The sequence below is a fragment of the Glossina fuscipes genome, unplaced genomic scaffold (genome assembly GCF_014805625.2).
Source record: "Glossina fuscipes isolate IAEA_lab_2018 unplaced genomic scaffold, Yale_Gfus_2 2, whole genome shotgun sequence".
NCBI lineage: Eukaryota > Metazoa > Arthropoda > Insecta > Diptera > Glossinidae > Glossina > Glossina fuscipes.
In genome coordinates, this window is record NW_023998416.1 from 3721558 (window position 1) to 3745573 (window position 24016).

General features: G+C 32.8%; 4 protein-coding genes across 5 annotated transcripts in view; 3 read left to right on the plus strand and 1 right to left on the minus strand.

Moving 5' to 3' along the window:
• Positions 1-5635, plus strand: part of LOC119632828 (scavenger receptor class B member 1) — a 38120-nt gene extending 32485 nt beyond the window's left edge. Inside the window, exons 8-10 of the mRNA XM_038025950.1 lie at positions 2328-2463; positions 2546-3103; positions 5346-5635. Coding sequence (XP_037881878.1) covers positions 2328-2463; positions 2546-3103; positions 5346-5402 — 751 coding nt within the window. The 3' untranslated portion in view covers positions 5403-5635. The remainder of the gene's footprint in view (positions 1-2327; positions 2464-2545; positions 3104-5345) is intronic.
• Positions 5636-10840: 5205 nt separating this feature from the next.
• On the plus strand, positions 10841-14637 carry LOC119633228 (carnitine O-acetyltransferase-like). Of its 2 annotated transcripts, none has more exons than XM_038026659.1 (7): positions 10841-10902; positions 12245-12335; positions 12388-12996; positions 13066-13413; positions 13482-13582; positions 13644-13892; positions 13966-14637. In XM_038026659.1, the coding sequence occupies exons 2-7, from the start codon at positions 12300-12302 to the stop codon at positions 14564-14566; spliced, it is 1944 nt and encodes a 647-aa protein (XP_037882587.1). In that variant the 5' UTR covers positions 10841-10902; positions 12245-12299; the 3' UTR covers positions 14567-14637. The 2 variants fall into 2 exon arrangements, with proteins under 2 accessions (XP_037882587.1, XP_037882586.1); XM_038026658.1 differs by lacking the exon at positions 10841-10902 and adding an exon at positions 11613-11982.
• A 130-nt stretch (positions 14638-14767) lies between these two features.
• Positions 14768-15286, minus strand: LOC119634185 (thyrostimulin alpha-2 subunit). The gene is made up of 2 exons (XM_038028204.1): positions 14959-15286; positions 14768-14885 (listed from the first exon to the last, which is right to left on the minus strand). The coding sequence occupies exons 1-2, from the start codon at positions 15241-15243 to the stop codon at positions 14793-14795; spliced, it is 378 nt and encodes a 125-aa protein (XP_037884132.1). The 5' UTR covers positions 15244-15286; the 3' UTR covers positions 14768-14792.
• Positions 15287-19119: 3833 nt separating this feature from the next.
• LOC119632829 (kelch-like protein 10) lies at positions 19120-23313 on the plus strand. The gene is made up of 8 exons (XM_038025951.1): positions 19120-19439; positions 19493-19762; positions 19969-20233; positions 20305-20427; positions 20502-20777; positions 20887-21097; positions 21244-21589; positions 22619-23313. Exons 1-8 carry the CDS (start codon positions 19120-19122, stop codon positions 23040-23042), a joined length of 2235 nt encoding a protein of 744 aa, XP_037881879.1. The 3' UTR covers positions 23043-23313.
• Positions 23314-24016: the final 703 nt, after the last annotated feature.

Genomic DNA, 24016 nt, shown 5'->3' on the forward strand with positions numbered 1-24016 from the left:
GGTACTTAAGGAATAGCATATAATTGTACGATTTTTAAAAAAATCAGTTCCTTTGATTGACACCAGAAAACAATTCTGAAATGCTATAAGAAAGAATAGAGTTCGGGTAAATGATTTTGCGAACATAATTGAATTGCCAGGATACGCGCAGCACAGCATAATTCAAACAATTTTCATTTCCTTCATTCAAATTCTCTACAGTTTCTTCAGCTGTAACAGTGATTATGCTATTTTTTAAGGCATCGACTAGAAGTTGTATGTTTCCCTTGTTTACCTTCTGATTCGAAGATAATTGAATTATGTCTACTTAGGTAGCTACTGAAATGAATGTGAAAAAATTATATTTGAATTTTTAGATCCGCTATTAAAAATATTCAAAATAATGTAAAAATTCTCATCCTTTCATTTATCTATTGCGATCTGAAGTACTCAGATATAATCATTAATTCAAATGATGTCCCAAATACATTACATTACATTAACGGCTTAAGTTGATATGACTAATGTGGAAATCAAATTCACAATTTCTGCAGAGACGAAGTACTTCTTTGTGCTCCCCATATTGATAGTTTCTAAAGCATAGATAGATATGTATACGAAAAACACAATAATATGTATTTATATCTGATTTATATAAATTTCTGTCCGTAAGACACCTTATTGAAACAATAAACACGCTCTCAAAGCTTTAGCTAAAAAAGTAAAGTGTTTCAATTATTTTAACTGTCATCTTCAATCCGCCTTTAAGGCTTGAAAATTTCCTTTAACGTTCCAAATGGGCTTTTGTGAATATTCGGCCACAAATCATTAAATTCCCTTTGCAACAAAGGTCGAGTAATATTGCTATTGTGTAAATGCATTAATTAAAATATATGGTACTCCCGGAATACACGATACACGATATGATATATATTGATTGAACTGATAATTCATTGATCAATAATTCTCGAGACTAAGCAAAAATAAAACTTTTTTTTTTTTGCAAAATTCGATTTTATTCATCACCCCAATCTTCCAAGTCTTCTCTTACCTTTCGATTTCCCTTTTACAGAAGAATTTAGTTAAAATATTTGTTCCAAATATCCAACACAATCTTCCAAGTCTTGTCTTATTTTTGGATTCCGCTTTTACAGAAGGATTTAGTTAAAAATATTTGATCCAAATCTAAGGTTTTTTTTATTCATTTTTTATTAATTAATTTCATTATATTGCAGCGTAAAAGATAGCTAAAGCATTAAAGTAGGGATAAAATTATTATATTAAAATAATAATTCGCCTTCAATTTGCCCCCTTTTTGTTAACTCTACGACGTTTTTTTATACCCTAGACCAGGTTGTGTTAAATTTGTGCGGATATATGTAACTGCAGGGTTGAGGCAAATCTACCTTTTATTATACCGACAGATTCAGAATCGCTTTCTGAAACGATTTCTGATTGTCTGCTCATCTGTTCCGTGTGTCCATGTGTCCGATAGAATGCAAATTGTGAGATATTTTAATGAAATTTGGTAAACTGTCGTGTTTTGACTCAAGCAGACTTTTCGCATCGAAACACTTCTTCCATCACTTCTCATCAAAGGATTCCTTTTGCATAGTCGTAGATTAATGCAGGGCATTTAATAAGCGGCCGTGGGGCACTACCGTGTTTTTATTGCATTCGAATTCTCTACTTTTGTTCTTGGTCTACTGTCGGCAAATGCGGTGGTACTTATTTGGAAAACAGCTTTCTCCTGTGGAAGTTGCTACGTGGAATTTTTTTCCATCTTCAATTACAACTCGTATCTGCCAGGTTATTCGGCCTATTCATGTTTATATTCGAAAAATGAATGTTTTGCATCATTTTAAACTTTGATCCATGCATAATTATCTTTTTCACAACTTTGCCCAGGGTTCAAGGTAAACACAGAAAAAGTCACAAAGTGATACGAGTCCATGAGAAAGCAAGATTCTTCTTAATACGAATATAAATATATTGCTATGCATTAACCGATTAGAAATTGCGTAATAATTTCGCTATTTTCAATAATTATAAATCTATTAAGATAGAAGGTCTATTAACTAAGAAAGATGAACATTTTTAAATAATAATTATTATTATTATTATTTTATTTATTTTTACTTAAACTGGTTTATTACATCCAACTACTCGATTAATTGCAAAAAGATGATCATTTTAATTTGAGGTTTACAAAGTATCCTCGAGCAATTACTGTCAAAACGATTCATATAATTATTAAATAATTAATCAATTGATCAATTAATTAATCAATCGCAACAATGTAAAATCAACTTTGTATTAAAATTTATAACAAGCATTATTTAACCTCTTTCTTTACAGCAATCGGGCTTACCGTTATCATTAACTGCTAAAGTACAAATAAATTTACATTTCAAAAATATGCGAGCCTTTCGTCAATTGCAGGCATTTAGCTATCAAACCATACCCACTCTATGGTTCGACATTGTAAGTAAAAGATACAAAACAAAACCCCAAGACTATATATATGACATTATCGTCACATATATCTATTAATTTTTCTTTACAGACAATGCCGCAATTGCCCGATGAAATGAATTTGCTATTCAGCATGTATTTGAATGTTTTACCTTATGCTGAACCTATTATATTTTGGAGTTGCTCGATCATTGGTTTTACGTTAGTATTCTATGCCATTACACGTGCCACGTTACGCATGTCCAATTTGGGTCATTCAACGCATATCTCCGATGGTAATCGATATGGTAAAGCGAATCTATTGAATTCGCAAAATGGCGTTTACAAGTCATGCGAATTGAAACAAATCGAAGGTAAAGAAAAATCACGACTTTTACCAGGCGAAACCTACGCTCGTAGCAATGTTAACGAAGAGTATTGTGAGAAAGAAGAAAGCAATAGAGCAAGATCGTATATTTTGGATTTAGAACCGACCGCCTTGTCGGCCTCGGATTGCGGAAGCAATACCGGCAGTTCGAGCAATGATGAGGGTAATGATAGCGACACCGCTACGATGACCATAAGTCGAAATTCTTCATCGTCCAGTTGCATGGGAATGCAAATTTCAAACAAGAGCAACGACCACAATAACGACGATGTAGAAAAACAGGTAAGCTTATGAAACATTGCTTATATAAATGAAAAAAAAAACAAAAAAAAAAAAAAAACACATTGTGAAAATTTATTTAACGATAAAAATAGTTGTTACATAGTATTAATATATTACTTTAGAACGATTTATACATATTACGGGGCCATAAAGTAAAATTATCTCTAAGACCTGACGTACGGTAATTATATCGTATAGCACTTGAGGTATGAAAATATTAAATTAACTTTGTGTATAAGTCATTGTGTATCTTTGTGTGTTAGGATGTACACAACATCTAAATAGACTTGACAAAGAAAGCACCATTTATTACACCATCACTCGATTCAGGAAGTAATTCTGAGTTGTCTGACTGTCTGTCCGTCTTGTATTCTTGTGTTCAGCTTATTTATACTTTTATTTAACAAAAAAAAAAAAAGCTATTACACAGTATTAATATATTACTTTAGAGAAGATTTATGCATTTTATGGAAGACATAAAGCAAAATTATCTCTAAGACATGATGTATAGTAATTATATCGTTTAGTGTTTGTTGTAGGGGGCTATGTTAAGTTTGCATATAAGAGTGATTGTGTGTAAGGATGTTTACAACACTCAAAACAACTTGAGATAGACGGACCTTTTATATAGTATTATCGAATCGATCTAAGCTTGTCTATCGCTCAGCTTGTCCGTCCGTCCTGTATTCCTATGTTCAACCTAAGGGCAGCAATTTTTGACATATGCTAATGAAACTATTTGGTCCATGAACGAACGCTATTCAAAATGGTTCGGATCAGACACATTTTTCTACCGCTTCCCATAGAACGGCTTACATTGAAAACTTGAAAAAAGTTGACTAATTATATTAAGCGAAATGGTGTAGAATATTTAATGTTTTAATATTAATTTTTAATTGTTTTCTAAATTATATTTTTAATATAAATTTGCAGAAGAACTTTAATCTTAATAGAAAAACAAATTTTTGCAGAAATTTAAATTTAATTAAATCTACCTCCAAATATAGCATATATATATAGTAACTGAAAGATTAGGCATCCTCAGGATGAACTCCAACGTATGAAGGCTTCTGTATAATTGAATCGCAAATCGTCTAAACTGCCTAAGCCATCTTTCTATTAGAATTGCTTGCAAAAATGCCGCAATTCATCTAATGACAGCTCAGGTTTTCTTAGGAGTTTGATGACGTAATTAAATTAGAAATCTCTTAAACGCCATATTTTGTTTTGCTTTTCTTGAGGTTAGGTCGTATGTCATGTAGTAGTTATCATGGAAGAGCAAATGTTTCAAGAAGAAAATTCCCTGTAATGTGCTCACTTAATCTCTCAGTTAACAGCCAGTTATTGAAAATGAATTTTATGTTGAGCGAATCTTTGTGAAAAACCTTCAATAAGCAAATATTCCTATTTAGTCTGATGCAAATCGTCTAGACTTAAGGGCGTGAAATCTTATCTGAAATTTCTAACGTCATCATGGAAACGTTAATTTGAAAGCTAACTAATAAAACTAAATGTTAATTTATACCTTACGAAGGTAAATAGATCTTGTTATCATTTTTATACGCTATACCGCTTGTAGTAGAGGGAATATTAAGTTTGTTCGAACGTATGTAACACGCAGAAGGGCTTAAGATAGACCCAACTTTTACTATAACGATCAATTCAGATTATGATTCCGCCTGTCTGTCCATCCGATTATCTGTCTATGTCAATTTGTGTTCACGCTATAGATCGCTACAGAATTCTTGAGATATATCGATGAAATTAGTTCAGAATTCGACCTTATCGAATTGAATTGGATTACGTAGGTCTATTTTTTGGATAACACGGCCTATAAGGATTCGTCCAATATGCGGACTTGCGCGACAAGTATGCCTTTAGATAAATATAACGTATAACTTTTGAGGTATTTTTATCAAATGGACTGAATAACTGTACGAGACGAAGTGTTATGGGGGTTATCTAAGAGTCGTTTTTGCCCGACCATAATTTTCTTAATTGTTTCAATTATTGTTAAGATATTATGAACGATAGAATTGTAAAGACTTGTTTTATTTCATAAATTTATAAATTTTTATAGCTAACAATAAATTTCAAAATTTATTTATTATATTCTTTTCTTAGTTTAATTAATAAATATGCTAATTTATTAATTAAGAATTCTAGAAGTTTCTCAAATGAAATCACGAACAAATTGAATTTAATATATTAATTCAACACATTACAATGTTTCTACTTTCAGACAATTATTAGCTTCACCAGTAGCAGCGGTTATGATACTTCAATAACAGAATCTTAAGATTACATAGTTCACGCGAAAGACAAGTCTTAAAGGGAAAGCTTTACATGATGATAATGATGTTGATGATTATTATTAATTGAATTAATTAAACGGCAAATGGTGATTAAATTAAGTTAATAACATACGTTGTTAAGACAAAAATCAAAATACTGTGATACTGTGTTAATTAAAACTCAGCAGCAACGTTGATCGGGCTCCAAGTAACAAACGAAAAAAAAAAAACAAAAAAACAGAAAAAATGAAATCAAATAAAAATCATCCTACATACGCGCGCATATTTATGTTTATTAAATTTACAGTTAATTTCCCATAGGCACGGTATTCATATTTAATTTCAACTTACTTATGCTCTCATATAACAATAATTTTTTCTTTTTATTTTATTTTATTGTATTTGTATTTATTTGTACATATATATATATTGTATTAAATTGTATATGTGTTTGTGTTTATATTTACAAAGTTTTTATAGCGAATTTTTCATTACTTTTTCATATGTACATATAGCTTTAAACACCTCTGTGAGGTATAAACCAAATGTTATATAAGCTTAACGCAATGTATATTAAATTAGAATAGAAGAACAGTAAGTGTGATGTTATCTAAGCTTTTTCATCAAACTATGAATTTTTCTTTTTGTTTTTTTGTTTTTTTTTCTTAATTAATTTATTGGCATAAGATGATAAAATACATTTTTACATAGTCTTGCTCGTTTTCTTTTTCACTTTTCATTGCTTTAAATCAATAATATTTTATAATAGAAATTTAAGCATTTATTTTTACAAAAGTTTTTTAAGGTATGGTACCTAGTTACAATTTTAAGTTTTTTGGCAAAATAAAAAACAAAAAAAATATCAATTGTTTTTTATATCTTTAATACTTTCATACTAAACAAAGAAAACAAAAAGAATGGGATATACACGAGCACATACATACATTGCTATATGGACGTACAATATAAAATGATGACAATAAAATTTGACATTTGGTAGCAAAAGCTTGCGGGTATATTACACTTCATCATCCCTTTGCTTGGATTCGATATGTCCTTGATCTAGTTAGCTTTATCCTTCTGTCCACAAGCTTATCGTGTGCTGTTGGAATGCTCATAATGACAAAAATTTAACATTAGAAATTAAACCTTGACAGATATATCCTTAATCGATGAATTCTTTGCCAAAGAAGTCAGGTTTGGACATGGCCATGGTCTGCTTAGGACCGCTCTTTGAGAGCTTATCCAATATTTCTCCGAAAGAAATACTTTGTTTTCTTATTGCTTACTGTACGATGCTACTTATCTTCCTTTTTTAAATTGTATAAATTTCTAAAAGAAATCAAATTTGGACATGGCCATGGTCTGCTTAGGACCGCTCTTTGAGAGCTTACCCAATATTTCTCCGAAAGAAATACTTTGTTTTCTTATTGCTTACTGTAGGATGCTCCTCATCTTCCTTTTTTAAATTGTATAAATTTCTGAAAGAAATCAAATTTGGACATGGCCATGGTCTGCTTAGGACCGCTCTTTGAGAGCTTACCCAATATTTCTCCGAAAGAAATACTTTGTTTTCTTATTGCTTACTGTAGGCTGCTACTTATCTTCGTTTCATCGTTTTGAAAATGGTATGAATTTGTGAATATTTGTTTGCTATGCATTTTTTTTCAATTTACAAACGGATTAACTTAACAGTGCTGAGTTTTATTCGTTCGTTTGATAAGGAAACATCAACATGAGGTTGCAGACCAGATTTAACCAGACAAATAAATTCTAAGGCCGGTTTTACTGAAAATTCTACCCCACTTGATCATTGAGTCGTTAGTCGAAACCCTTTGACTACTCGGCCACTCAGACGGATAAAAGGAACAAAATGGTGAAAAAATTACTATGACAAACAAGAAAAAAAACCTACACCATCCCACAATTACTCATTAAACGACTTTTCAGAGCAAAGCCTTCCATAAGAAGTCCGGCCCGAGCCATTTCCAATCGCGTTCATCTTTGGGCCAAAACTCGTGCGTGTAACAAACTTCATCAAAATGTCTCAAAAATTGCCGCAAAAAGAAAAAGGAAATGAGACAGGCGGGCGAACAGACAAGCCTCATCCATTCAGAATTACTTGATAATAAAAGGAGAATCTACCCCATACATACGCATAAGCTTAATGTGCCCTTATACCACAAGAGGTGTAGGATATAATAACATATCTATAACATATTGCATAACTTTAAATGCGTTCTTCTTGGAAAAGAATTTTTCAAAATGGCCCACAAAACAACACCTAGAATGCCCATTCTTTATATTCCTCTACTTACCCCCTGGGTCAAACAATGGACATTTTGATTTCAATATTTGCCAATTTCACAAAAGTCAATATTTTCAAAATGTACCTCGTGCTTCTCTAGCTACGGAGACATAAATTAAGTGATTTTGCAACGCCTAGAAGGAAGCATCAGAGATCCTACAAAGTATATATATTCCTGATCAGCATTAAATTTTAAATCGATTTAAGCGTGTTCATCTGTCCGTCTACGAAATGTCTGACTGTCCGTCTACGAAATCGAATTCAAATTTGGCAGAAACATTGGAAGTTCTTGCACGCAGGTTGGTATTGAAGATGGGCCATATCGATCGCGGAACACGCCCACGCCATCACGTAAGCTGAGAACAACTCTGTTTTTTGAAAAGGAATAAAACGATGGATTTGCTCACGACTAATAAACTGCAGCAGTTGAAAGTACAAAAATTCTATGGACGATGCAGTAACACATTTATGCACAAAAATCGAAAAAAATTGACCATGCCTACCCAATATTACAGCGTATCAAAATTTAATTGTTCTTTTAATACCTTTATAACGCGCAGAAATAACCTTCAAAAACATTATAAAGTATATAAATTCTCGACCAATTTCAAATTTGCACTGCCTCTAAACATGTCCGCCTATTCATCTGTTCCAATACGAGGTAATAACGTACAACAAATAGCATAGTAATTTGTATGTATGTATGTAAATGGATATTTGTATACTTATAAAATGCTTCTAACTACATTTCAGAACTGTTTTAAATATCGAGTCAGAAAGAAAGTTTGTTCCTTTTTTACTCGCATATTGACTCTTTAGTAATTACAGCAGCACCAATGGAGCTTTTTAGACATGGCGGATTTGTGTCCTGGCTTATCATCTAAATCAAAACTACATAAATTTAATGGCGCATATGCAAACTTGTTTGTATGGATTACACTCCATGTAACGACATTTAAAATATCTTTGAAAAACTTGATAACACTTATTTAAAAAGTATTTTATTTTAAATGTAGATAAATCATAACACACAGTTATCTAAGCGTTTACAGTCAAATTATGAACCTACTTGCTTTTACACTTTATTTACTCTCGCATTTATTAGTTCTGCCATATGACACTTTATACTAATGCGCTTCATTACTTTTTACACTACGTAGTTCAACATAAGGCAGCTGCATTTTTGTAACACTTTCATTGTAATAGTCGAGGTTATTGCACCTTTTTCAGCTCCTCAATATGACCACGAACTATAAATCGCATTTAAATGGATCGGGTACTTCATACATGTAATAAACGGAACTAGCAAGGCTCATAGCTGCAAATAAATAAAAAATAAATAAAAAAATCCTACGAAAGCATTTGAATATTTCTCAGTCACTTCTCAGTCGACAATAAATCAGATTAGCTAAAGGCTCTGTTATCAGCACAGGAAATTGTTTCCAATCGTTCCCGCTCACCAGTTTATTAAGTATGGAATCAAATATATGTTCTTGATATATCGGGTGTGCAACCACATTCCTTTCGAACTGATTTTTTTATAAGCAAACGCATAGCATCCACGTCAATTTCAAATTGTACACAAAAATTCTAATTCTAAACAAATACAGATTAGCTTTTTCAATTATTCTCGGATGTGACCAAATTCATAGTCGTTTTTTCAATGCAACAGGTGGTTGTAAACAAATTTAGACTGACTTTTTCAATATTTTCTCAATTGTAAAGAAATAGAGACTAACTCTTTGAATTATTCTCAATTGTAAACAAATACAGACACTTACTCTCAGATACGACCAAATTCAGACGCTTACTCTCAAATACGACAAAATTATTTTTGAATTACTCTCATACATGATCAAATTCATAGTCGTTTTTTCAATGCAAGAGCTATTAACAAATACAGACCAACTCTTTGAATTATTCTCAATTGTAAACAAATACAGACCATGAAAATAGAAAAATTACTCTCATGCACGAATTGTGTATAAGAGTTAAGCTTGACTTGATAAAGTGTTCTTTAGAAGCATAGAGCAATGAATATTTTTCTTATTTGTTTCTTAAATAAAGATAATAAAATTATAATCCCTATAGAGTTTAAGTCACTCATCAAAATATTATAATATATATGTATATGTATATGAATATTGTATATAGCGTTTGTTGGGCGGTAAGCTTGCATAATATTCCTTTCCAAGCATTCATTGAAGACAGCGACGACTTTTATAGCCCAAATTTAGGTTTAGGAAGTTTTACAATGCTTTATATATCATAAATATTAAATACAGTTCTCATTAAAAAGAAAACAATTACAATAATTTTTTATATTTATTCTTTTGTTTTGTTACAATCATATTACTATAATTTAGTTTTCTTATTAAAAATATTGTTCGTAAAATAAATCCTTGTGTTAAAAACTATAATAAAAATGTATTTTGATTTAAATGCTTAATAAATAATTCGACTGCTTGTTAATAAATAATTTAAATCAAAAAAAAAAAAAAGAAAAAAGCAAGTAAGAAAATATATTCACAACACAATATCTAGCTTCAGTAAACATAACTTTAATAAAAGGCTGTTTATGCTTTGGATTTACAAGTGAAAACGACGTCTTGAAGCTTCCGTAGAGGAACGCTTATTGGTGATAATCTATCCGCCGTTTAAACATGCTATTCGCCCCAAATTCGATTTTAGATTGTTACCGCTGCATATAAACGAATAATTAAATTTAACTACAAACAAAAATATTGCAAAAATTTTACCCCTAACTGTTCTATCCTAAGTCGAGGACGAGCATGCATGTTTTAATAAAATTTAAAAAAAAATAACCTGGTGGACGTATATATTAACCAATTACGGTTTTAATTACGACATCCAAACAACTAATAAAATACAAGTTTAAGGAGATCTTGCAAAGGACAATAGAATATAATTTTCGAAAAAATGTTGTGGTAACGAAAACAGAGTTAATCGCAATAATTTGAACGTTTTTGACCTTTTTTAAGCAACCAAGTTTCTTGAGTTTTATAGCATTTATCTTTTATATATATGGTGATAATAAAAATAAAAAAAGAAAAAGTGACGTTTTCACACCGATTAAATACAAACATTAAATAATTTTATTTGACTTTTAAAGTTTTCTAAAAAATTTCGTTTAAAAATTTCAAAATAATATAATATTGCAAGAAAATATTCCTTAAGTAAGTATAAGCATTCTCGTATTCGGGAAAAAGAAAAACTAACATAAATCGCAACAGGTGCGCCTTAAAGTTTTATCTTTTCGATATGTGAAAAAAAGTTTTAATATAAATTCAACGTAAAATTTATTAAAATCGATTGTTATTTTGAACTCGCATTTTTCATGTGTCCGTGAAAACGAATGCACTCCAGCGGAATGAAAGGACCGTTTTTTTTTTAATTATTTTCCAGAAAAACCGGCAAAATATTATTATTGTTTTTATGGAGTTTTTCCTTTCACACGAAAACATCTGTTCACTGCAAAGTGTTATAATCGAACAACAGTTCGATATTAAAAACCAAAGTTACCTGTTGATAATAAATGAGAATACAAACATTTAAAAGAGATAAAAAAATATTATATTAATAAGAGAAATTTGAAATGATATACAATTTTTTTTTCGATTTGACAGCCGTTTCTATAAAGACAAAGACGAACTAAAACATACGTATCATCATCGATAGCGAAATATAAAAAAACTTTTCCAATACAATAAAATTAAATTAAAAGGCGTTTGAAGTGTCTATAATTTCTGACATTATTTTTTGCGATATATTTGAATATTTGTATAAACATATTCTATTTAAGTAAAAGGCGATGATGCCTTACTTGTACAATTGCGATAACAAATCGAACATGCCTTCCCAAGAAGAACAACACTGCTGGTTTGTTTTGTTTTCCATTTACTTACGCGAAGAGTAATATATCTGAACGAATCGACGAGAGTATCTTGATTTTGTTTGTACATAATTGTTGTATGTATACAACCGTTTTGATCTTTGTATCTTTAATATAAATTGCGCTGCGTTATTGTTGCTGTTTCGATTCAATCAACCAATTTATAATACATATGAACTTTGAATACGTGGATGTTTTTTAATGCAAGTTTATGTTAAAATTTGAATATCGTCTTAGGATACTTAAGTGCAGTTTTTAGTTATTCTCTAAACAATCAAATTCATTTTTCAAAGTTTTCATATTGTTCATATGAAAACGACCAGTGCCGTAAATCCAGCCGCGCTATTATGTTTAAAAGTGAAAGGTATAACTTTGAGAATTATTCTGTGATTTTTATAAAGCTAAATATATCTTTTATTATAAAAAAAAAACAAGAAGGTCAATGTCTTAATGCTTCATAAATCACTTTCATATAAATACTTTCCAAAGACATCCGAAATCTATGATTAAAAAAATGTATATGTTTGTGATTTGGTGGCTGCTCGATGATTCGAACCAAAGCAAAAAAAATCTTCTTAATATTATTATTTGTTATTATTTATTTATTTTCACTTTTGTATTTTCAGGCCATCGAATCAAAATCTAAATCAGTCGGAACTATTATTTGCTACTGAGGACAATATGCAATTACTTTCAAATCATATGCTAAGCAAACTGGTATGTTAACAATCGATTAATACTCCGTTGAACTGATCATCTTTCCTTATAGTTGACTCGAAATGTTTGCTCGAGAATTTCGAACAATTTGTGTGCTGCCACGGTCATAAGAAGAGATTTTAGCAGTCCTAAATCGGAAAAAAGGCAAAAACTTTTAAGATATCCCGCTTTAAAGTTAGATAAGACAATTGAAAAATTTCTTAAAACCTGCGAACCTTTGCTCACTCCCGAAGAAATGGAAAAAACAAAATGCGTCGCTGAAAAATTTGTTTCTGAAGACGGTAAGAAATTACAAACGCTTCTTGAAAAGGCAGCGCATAAGGAAGAAAATTGGTTATCTAATCGGTGGCTTAAAGCGGCTTATATGCAATATCGCGACCCTGTTTCTGTATGGAGCAGTCCGGGTATGACATTCCCCATGAAATTTTTCATTAATGATGACGAATGGCTTAGATATGCCGCGAAAACAATTATGGGCATGATTAAGTATAAGAGAAAGGTAGACTGTGGTGAAATTCTGGTGGTGAAAATGGGTAAACACGAGTTGGATAATTCTCAATTCAAATTAGTTTATGGTACATGTCGCATACCTCATCCCCAGGAAGATAAAATGGATTACAATCCGGATTCAAACTACGTTGTAATTATTCATAAAAATCACGTAAGTGAATTAAAATATCGAATCAATTATTTCACGTGGAAAACTAATTTAATTGAATATATTTTTAAGTTTTATAAATTGCCAGTTTATGACAAAAGTGGAGAAATTTTAAATGCCGACGTTTTAGAGGGACAATTAATAAGAATTACGTCATCGCAAACGGAACGTGGTATTCCATACGGCGTTCTTACCACCAACAAACGCGACGATTGGGCCGATGCGTACGCAGAGCTTCTAAAATCAGCAAAAAATGCTGAAACCATAAGAACTATACAGAAATCGTTATTTACCGTATCGTTGGATGCCTGTGTGGTGGCATTTAAAAATACAATTTTAGCTGACCGAGCTCTGCAATTAATACATGGCGGCAATGTATGCCGCAATGGTGGCAACCGTTGGATGGATAAAACGATACAAGTGAGTCTTATGTCAATTATAAAATTAAAATAACTTCCTAAACCAGCCTTGCCTTTACTTGCCTTCAGTTAATTGTTAATCCTAATGGTATGAGTGGATTTTGCTACGAACATTCCCCAGCAGAAGGACAGCCAGTTGCGCTAATAGCTGATTACTTGAGCAAGATTGTGTAAGATTTTAGTTTAATTGGAAACAAGCTACTCATTTTTGCTTGGTCCTTTTTTTTTTAGTTCTAAAGAAGATGAATTTAAAACTGGCAGTTCAAAAGACTTTGAACGCTACACGAAGTTGGAATTCGATACACCAACCGATTGTACTATGGCTCAAATTGATGAAGCTTCATCTAATCTAAACGGACTTGTGAATAATTTCCAATTGCATGTAATACAATTTAAAGACTATGGCAAGGGTTTACTAAAACAGCACAAATTAAGTCCTGATAGTTTTATACAAATGGCCTTGCAATACGCTTTCTACAGGTAATATATACGTAAAAAAAAATTGAACAAAAGAATTTTCTATACATAAACTAACTGAAATATTGTTAAATAGGCTTCATAAAACGCCCGCCGCTCAATATGAAACTGCCCATTTGCGAATTTTCTATGGTGGTAGAACAGAAACGATACGTTCGTGCTCTAATGAGTCGGTGGCTTTTGCTAAGGCAATGCTTGATGAAAAGATGGATGACAAGCAACGTGCGGAGCTCTTGCGAAAAGCTGTTGACGGTCATCGTAAATATACCAGCATGGCCTTAATGGGTGAAGGCATTGATCGTCATTTGCTGGGCTTAAAATTGATGGCCTTTGAAAATAAACTACCGACACCGGAGTTTTACAACTCACCCGGCTATATCAAGAGCATGCACTATCGTGTTAGCACTTCTCAAGTTGCTTCCAAAGACGATGCGTACATGTGCTATGGACCCATGTTTGACGATGGTTACTCATGTTGTTATAATCCGCGTGAAGATGACATTTTCTTTGGTGTTGGAGCCTGGCATTCAAATAAGGAAACTTGCGCCGTTCGCTTTTCAAAGTCCATAGAAGAAGCTTTACTGCATATGAAAAAAATTTTGGGACCGCCACCTACATCTGATGCCGATAAAAAAGGATCGGCTGATGCCGACAAGAAACCGAAAAGCAAATTGTAAATTGACTGAAATTATGAAAAAAATTTAATATAGTAGAAGTGGAGACAAATGCAAAATGTTCAATATACAAATTTTTATATCTTTATACAGCGAAAATTCATGTTTTATTTATACATTTTTTTTTGTTTTTTTTTTTTTCTGTTTTTGCTGCTTAAAACTAAATAGATATATTTACAGAACAGACATTTTTTAAACGTGTGATTTAACTTAAAAAAAAAAGCAATCTTTAATCCTTTTTGCAATGATAACAACTGCAAGAAACGGCCGATTTAAAGGTGAAATTTCTCATCCCATTTATACATAACACTCGTTTTTGGATCTAAAAATGACGAAAAATTATTGAAATTTGTTAATATCAAGTAAAGCGAAGCTTGGATATTGTATCGTAATACTTCTTCTGATTCCATCATATTACAGCATTGACCCACTGATATTACTGGTTTAGTGGGCTTAAAGAAACTGCTGACGGCCGCACTACTCCAGGCTGCAGATGGCACAGCATACGATTCGCAAAAGCCTCGACAAGCATTTGTGGTTATATGAAATTCTACACATTCCGGTATGGCTATTTTACGTGTGTTACCTACTTTATGACAACCTGGTCTTATCCAATTCTCTTTAGCGAATACCAGCAATATGCTCAATAATAACAATGTTATAACTTTCCAAAGCAACATTATATTTTATTAAAAAAAATCCAATATAACGGATATTTTTATTTAAAATTTTGTCGCCTTCAAAATGAGTTTGCGAAAACAAAAAAAATCCTTGTTAACGCTTGCAAACGTCGCCAAGAAGTGTTTGATGTTATTCATAGTTAACGAGCTTTTAAAGGAAAGAAAAAGAGTTTTTCTCCAGATGCGATTCGGCGCAATCACATGAGCAAATGTATAGCCAATGATTTAAATTTAAAATTAAAAAGAAAAAATGTTTTTTTATATCCTTTTTAGCATTTACAAGACCAGCAGATAATCGCTAAAGTTTTCCTTTCACTAACTAATCCGGGTTATATTATATCATTTCCATACGTAATATTTAAAAATAGATAGAGTCGCGTTAATTTTTTTTAACTTCAATCGCATTTACACCAACAAACAAAAACTAAATTAGAGCATGGATATGGAACTAATATTTTCTATTTAGTTTTGAGCAAAATTATGGGTTAGCATTGGGGAAATTATTTGTAATAAAAAAAAAAAAAAAAATACCTGATGTAAGATCTAATAAATGAATCACTACTACAGTGGATCACGGTCCACCACTACATCCCAAATATCGCCTTACAGTAACTCATGTAACTGCTTTTTAGAATAAGGCTTTAAGGGAAGTGATCGAAAAAGTCGACGGATCCTAACTGTTTTTAACAGCGGTCGTCCTTGGACAAAATACATTGGTGTACTAAGTTTTATCAAAATAACCCGCCAATTGCGGCCTGTGAGTTAAACAGAAAAATGCAAGATTGACAGAAGGATAGACGGACAGACGGATGGATGAGTTTAAATCGATTGGTATAATAAAACATGAGTATATTTTAAGCCTATCTGGGTGTACCATATACTCGTATAAGCTTAAAATGCTTCTTCTAGCAGAACTGATGTAGAGTATAATAACAAAGTAATTATATAAATATTTAAAATTTCCAAATTAAAATAAATATTTTAGTTAAATAAAAGCATAGTCATCACCTACAAATATTACACATATTTGCGTAACTAAAAGTTCGACTATATTTGTTGTTTTCGTCAGTGCTTCAATAGTGTAGCAAACATGTTTAAGCAGAGTTCTTCTAATAAGCAAAATCTCTTTGAAGGGAAACTTATTTTAAACACTGCTACAAGTTACAGTATAATATATTATCTATTTATGTGTATATAACATATATACAAGATTTTTGAAGTCTTATCTTTTATCACTGTATCTCCATTCCATAATGGAATAAGAGAAGAAAATAATAAACTTCACCCAGCAAATAGGCTTATTCTCAAGTCGCGGGAACTTTCTTTAACGTAGTCCAGATCTTCAGAACAGATGAATAGTTAACGCCATAGAAAGTAAGGCCTAATGAAGACGACACTATTACAAAAAAAAATAGAGAGAGAGAGAGAGAGAGAGCGAGCAGCGCACGTTCCTTTACATTTGTCGGAAATTCATGTGCTCTGAGAACTTTCTACAATATGAAGCATGAAGTTTGTTATCTGAAAAATTAATTTAACCGTTTGAGTCCCAAGAAGCGCGATCGCGTATTACCGTCTGGGTTTTCTCTCGATCGCGCTGCTTGGGATTCTTCGGCAGTGTTTTTTCAATACCGTCTGGGACTCAAACGGTTAAACATTACTTATTTAAAAAAATATGTTTATTAAAAAGTGATCCCTTATTTTCTAGTCGAAAACTGAACGTTTTCATTAAAATGAGAAAATTTGTCGTTTTTAGAAGTCACCCTCGAACTTCTCCAGCTAAGCTTATGTGGATTAAGGGATTTTTTTCTTATTTAAATTTACACCAGCTACCCCGCGTGCCTTAAGTTACAGATACCTGAGGTGAAAATTTCTGCGGTTCTGCCATGTTTAACATTTTCTCATATTAGGTGATGGCAAAAATTTTGATCAGTGACTTCTACAGGTAAAAATGATAAAAAAAAAAAAATGGGAAATAGCAGTGTAGACAACAGTTGAATTAGATGGTTTTGACCTTCTTTTACATTAAGTAATAGTTCTCTGCTCAAACTACCCGACAAACACGTTCAGAGCTTTGTGGTGATGCTGCTCTATCCCAATTGTCGGTTTTGGGTTCAACGGTTTAAAACGGTTTTTAGTTTGCGTAAACCTTAGGCAGAGTTGAAAATGTCTTAAAATAAAAAATTCTAGTACACTTTACAAATTCAAAAAAAAAAAAAACCAATTATTTTTTAATTTTTTTGAACCGGTTGCCTGCGTCACTAGTGCTTAAATCTTCCTTTTGGTCTAAGAATTCATTTCATTAATCTAAAATAGGTGATAATAACATCTATTTGCGTTATATCACACAAATAAATAAGAAAGTTTTTCAAAAACTTCAATAAATCGCTCCTTACACCGAAACTGGTCTCATAGAAGCGTCTCGACGCTTAACAAAGAACGAACACGTTTTAAACAGAACTAAGCTTAGATAGATGTAAAATTTCGTAATCTAAATTGAAAGGCTAATGTCCGCAGGTACATATGTCGAAGAGAGCAAAACGGATTTCGGAAATTCATGAAAAGCGAGTACGTCCGCGAGGAGAACATATATGTTGTAAATGACTCGTGAAATATGTAGATAGAATTTTAAACTCTTTTTTTGGCCCATCAGTCATTATTAAGGCCAATCAGCGTCTATAGCGGCTATAGAAATCGAGCATAACCTCATCTTTGACTTATCAACCATTTCAAAACGTTTAACATTTGAAAATCCGTTTCCCGGAAAAGGCCTTAATAATTTCGAAACAATGCTTGAAAAATTATAATAAAGGCACTCAGTTCCAAGGCGTAGCCATATTTTATTATCATTATTATGAAAAAACGATGTTAAAAAGCCTGATTTTATATCATACGAAAGCGAAAAACAGCGACAAATTCATTCCAATTCGAACGAATCGCCAATGCGGTATGGGGCTGAAAAACTTCCTACATTAGTGATCATATCAAATAACATTTTGGATCCTACAAAAAATAATGATCAATAGTTGTTCAAGTCTTTGAACAGCTAAGTAGTTAAGTCAAAACTGTGCGAATGGATCGCCAATCACTCATAAGTCTCTCTGCAGTGAATTTGAGAAATTGATCCAAAAAGATAGATAATCTTAGAAATATTTGCTGTCTTACTTATCGATTACAACAAAATCATTTTTCAGTTTTTCTTACTCGCAACACCTCATAGGCGCCTAGCGACAATTGTTTTGCTACACCCGAAGGCAGCTATGCATTTAGTGAGTTTGGTTTGTGAATACTTCAAAGACTTCAATTTCTAATCAAAATTCATTTAAACAAATCACATTTTTTTTTTTTTTAGTTTTTAAGAAACTTGATTTCTTTTTATCGTCAACATTTTCCTTTCTTTCGGAAAATTCACAATATAATTAGTTTTATTTATTATTTTTTTAAATTTTAATATTTAAAATAGATTTTCAGTATAAAACGCTTTTTATAATTTAACGTTCGAACTAAGCATACGGTTGAACCTTGTAAACGGCCAGGAGTTTAACTTGTGTTTTCAAAAAAAAACCAAAAAAAAAAAAAAAAAAAAAAAAGAGGAAAAGGCGAAAAGCGAAAATAAAAAGAATACAACAAATTCCAACTGCATAAGAGCCGAAGAGCAACTGGCCGAAGAAGAGCATTTGCATTTGTCGCGTGATAGAATATCAAACGAGCCGAAGTGAAGAGGGAATGAAAAATTCACATTCACTTGCATCAAAATTAATAGGAGAGATTTTGTAAATTTTTGTGTTTACTCCCGCCCCCTCCATCCGCATTTAATCTGTGTGTAAAAGTCTTATATGAAGTATCGGAATTTTATATACACAACAACAAATTATTGTCATGAATCGTGTACGCGAGAATATATTGATTGCTGATCATAATCGAAATAATAATAATAATAATAATAATTTTCTAAATAATAACGTTCAAATTGACGAAGGTGTTGTTATACCGGAACCCGATGTTGAAGCGATGGATGAGGACGACGATGAAAGTGGCGTTAATTCAAAAAAATTAGGCTCAAGTATGAGTGATCAAGCATTAAATACATTGAATGAACTGCGACGGAATAATTTATTATGCGATGCTGTTATATCAGTTGCAGATGGATCATTCAATGTCCATCGTGCCATTATGTCTGCCTGCAGTCCATACTTTAGGTGAACGAATAATTAATTATTTAATATTTTCATTTGTTTAAATATCATTCCAGAGCTCAATTCACGGGCTTCAATACCGCATTTGCAAATGCAAAAAATGATGAAAACCATCACGTACACATACCAGGGATGAGCGGTGCAGTTATGGAGCAAATCATACAATACGCATACTTGCGTAAATGCATCATCAATGCGGATAATGTGCACGAGCTCTTGATATCAGCAGATTATGTAGGTATCATCGGTTTAGTGACGTTATGCAAGCAGCATTTGGCACAAATGCTAACACCTGAAAACTGTGTCAGTATAATGGGTTTTGCTAAGTACGCGCCATCACTTCCTCTTTTCTTCTTTTTTTTTTGTTTTTCTTTTTTCATCCATTATTTATTGCTTCAATTCTTAACTTGCTTCATTCATTGTATAATCGCTTATTAATTGCTTTGTCTATAGTCTCTAATCCGATTTTAAATATTGATTGCATTGTTCTTTTGCATATGCATATGTCTACGTTTGCACGATGATATAATAGATTTCGCTTTTCCGATGACTTATATGCCAAGGCAAGAAATTACCTGCTACGCTATTTCATTGAGGTGGCGTCCAGAAACCGAGATATATTAGATATGAGTTTAAAGGATTTCTACGATATAATTAGCGATGATGAGTTAAATACGCGAGAAGAGGACCACGTATGGAAGTTATGTATTAAATGGATAGATCACGATCCAGACAATCGTAAACAACATGTCGCCCAATTGATGCAGGGTGTACGTTTAGGCTTAATGACTCCCAAGGTAAGTTATATACGCAAGCGCTTATATACGATTTTTTAAAAATGCTTTACATTACATTTTACGGTTTTCAGTGCTTTATGGAAGAGGTGAAAGAACATCCGTATGTACTCGAATGCGAAGAGGCTAAACCGTTAATTGTCGAAACCTTTAAATTTATGTACGATTTAGATATCATGAATCCAGCTTCAGGAGAGGTATGCAAAATCAATTCCTATCATCGTTAAGCCAGTCAGTTATGTAACCTTTGATTTGTTCGGCGTTTAAATAGCTGACGACGCCACCTTTGGCAATGCCCCGTTTACCGCATGAAGTCATTTTCGCGATTGGCGGTTGGAGCGGCGGAACCTCGAAAGGTTGTATTGAAACGTACGATACACGAGCCGATCGCTGGGTTAACATACCCGCCGAAGATCCAGCCGGACCGCGAGCCTATCACGGGACAGCTGTTATAGGCTATAAAATTTATTCAATAGGAGGCTATGATGGCGTTGAATATTTTAATACTTGTCGGGTATTTGATGCGGTTAAGAAGACGTGGAAAGAGGTTCGAGTGATTTTTTTTTGTTTGCTGCATTTACATCATAACGATTAAAAAAGATAAGGGTGTATGTGTGATTTTCATTTCTTATAATTTTTTTAATTTGCTTTTCAAGATTGCTCCCATGCATTGTCGTCGTTGTTACGTAAGTGTAGCCGAACTAAATGGTTATATTTACGCCATTGGTGGCTATGACGGTCATAATCGCTTAAATACCGTAGAACGTTATAATCCGAAAACGAATCAATGGACTGTTATAACGCCCATGAATATGCAAAGATCAGATGCTAGCGCTTGCACACTTAAGGGTAAAATTTATGCCACTGGTAAGAGAAATAAAAGCATAGCAAAATTAATGGGTGAATTATACGAAAGTCAAGAAAAAAAAAAATTCATTTAATTACCATTTTTTTTCTTATGATTTCTTTTAATTTTTTTTTTTTTTTTTTTTTGTATTCTTTTGTCTTTGTAGGTGGATTTAATGGTCAAGAATGTTTAGACAGTGCCGAATTCTATGATCCGCATACGAATATCTGGACTCGAATACCAAATATGAATCATCGGCGTTCAGGCGTCTCGTGTGTTGCTTTTCGTAGTCAAGTTTATGTCATTGGCGGATTCAATGGCACTGCTCGTCTTTCAACGGGCGAGCGTTACGATCCCGAGGCGCAAACTTGGTCATTTATAAAGGAGATGAACCATTCACGCAGCAATTTCGGTTTGGAAATTATCGATGACATGATTTTTGCCATCGGAGGTTTTAATGGTGTCTCCACTATTTCACATACGGAATGCTATGTAGCCGAAACGGATGAATGGTATTCTTATTAACTTTTTGTAATCGTCACTAGATTTCGTTATTCCGCTTGTAAGATCCGTCATGTCACAAATGATACACCTCGTCAGTTCACAATCTTTTTTTTTGGGTACGCTTACAATCGCAAAGCTTGTTGTTGACTGATAAATATCTTACATAACTTCAAAGCTATAGATCAGCGTATTATTCTGCAGATATTAAATTGTAAATTAAAGCTTATAAAGTGTATTAGTTTAAAACCTACAAACGTCCCGTAAGCCCAATTAATAGGCCAGATCAATTGAGCCATTCATAAAAGACTTTTTTATATATTGCTCTCATGATAGATCCAATCCAAGCCAAATATAAGCATTCTCTTTGTTATACCCTACACCACTTGTGGTCCAGAGTATATTAAGTTAGTGCAGGCGTATGTAGGAAGGGCGTAAGATAGATCCACCTTTTACTATACCGATCGGTTCAGAACCATTATATGAATTGAGCTAAGTCTGTCTATCTGTCTGATTTCTGACCGCGTAAATTACTAACCCGCTTTGACCCAAGGACGAAAACTGTTGGAAATGATTCCGATCGGTTCACCTTTTCGACCACCATCCATATAACGCCCCATTCCCAGAAGCTGTTATATTGAAAAACTTTTGTAATTTTCAAAATTTCCCAGCAAAAGAAGCCGAGGAGAGTAGTATTTCCGCATTCCGAATTGAGCAGGCTGTGGCAGTCTTTGAAGTTTTAATATGTAATGATGGAAATTGACCCGTAATGTTATAGCAAATACACACAAAAATGGACTCCTCAAAATTCGACCATCTACGCCTATTTTTGGACCCTCCCATATATAAGGAATATGCACATGAAGCAAGATATAATTTTTGTGTTCTACAATAAAAGCAAGAACTGGGTTAGACAATGTGGTGTAGGATATTTAATGGTCGGCCTTGCCCGATTATAACGATTTTACTTGTTTTTGTGTACAAAAACTAATGAGAAATCTTTATTCCTTCCCTACATGTTCTGCACGTTACCTCAAAAGGATGGAAGCTACTGATATGAATGTTGTTCGTTCGGCTCTTACTGCCAATAATGTTGCCGGTCTGCCGAATAAACGAGATTATATACATAAGGAGAGGGACCGGCTTATGGAAGAGCGCCGACAACGATTGCTGGCGACGGCCATGGCACGGGACGAAAATATTACCGGCTCAAATGTATCGGTTGAAATGCAAGACGTTGCTATGGATGATTACGATTCACCTAATGAGGACGAAGATGCCGATGACGAAGACGACGCTATGGTCGGTGTCGGACCGCAAGCTGCACCGGTCGGCCCCCAGCCGGCTGCAGCCGACGACCGAAATGAAGATGCGCGTAATAACAATGATCAGAATCGACGGTTTCGAGTACAATTAAGAGCTCAACGCTTTGGTTCTCATCACGAGATACGACGTCGTGCCTAAATTTGAATTAACGGCCAATACACACAGACAAATGCAATTGCAATTAAAAAGTCCAACTTCTCTCCCCTCTTCCTTGGAAGAAGAGTTTTTAAAAGAACAAATTTTTTAATCATGGCGAGATGACAAATTTTGCAGTTAATCGACTTTTTAGCAAAGGAATTTTTTACCTATTAACAAAGAGGAATAGAAAAAGAAGAAAGGAAAACGTGTTACTTACCTTAGATAAAGCGATATTTATACTCTCATCAGGTTAATCGATGACAATAACTGATGATAACTGAAATTCGAAACGTTTTAATAATTTAAATAAGAAAGAAGAAGAAACAATAATTCAGCTTTCTATATAAAATTGGTCAAAGCAAACAAGTGTTTGAAAGTGCCGACACACATCTCACATCGACTCAATCATTTAGTTATTCATTATCCTGCTTAGGCGATTGCAATTGACCGGCAAAAAAAAAAAAAACCGAAAAATTTATATAAAAAATTTTAATATACCGTAGAGTATAAAATCCTTTGAGAAAAATTGTATAATGATGCGTAAGACAAAATTTTTCAAGAAAAAAAATGTAAAACAAAATTAATAAAGTGTACAATCAACAAATAAAAAAAAAAAAAAAATCGTATTATTTTTTTCCCCAATTTCCATAAAGACAACAGTAGTGGTTGCATACACATCTTCTTTTTAAATGTTTTGGAGAAGAAAAGAAATGGGAAGCTGGTGAACAAAATAACAACAAAAATTGCTAACAGCAAACGGTATATAAATGCTCGCTGCGCGATAAGTTGTTCATTTCATAACTGATTTTTTAGTTGAATATTACACGGACAACGCAGCCATGCAAGCTAAGCAGAGGTAAAAGAGAAAACAAAAAAAAAAAACAATGAAATTCTTTTCCTTTTAATTTGAAAAAATCCTCTCATTACCGTTAGGAGGTCATTATTAATAACAACATTAGTCGCTGTTATGTTGG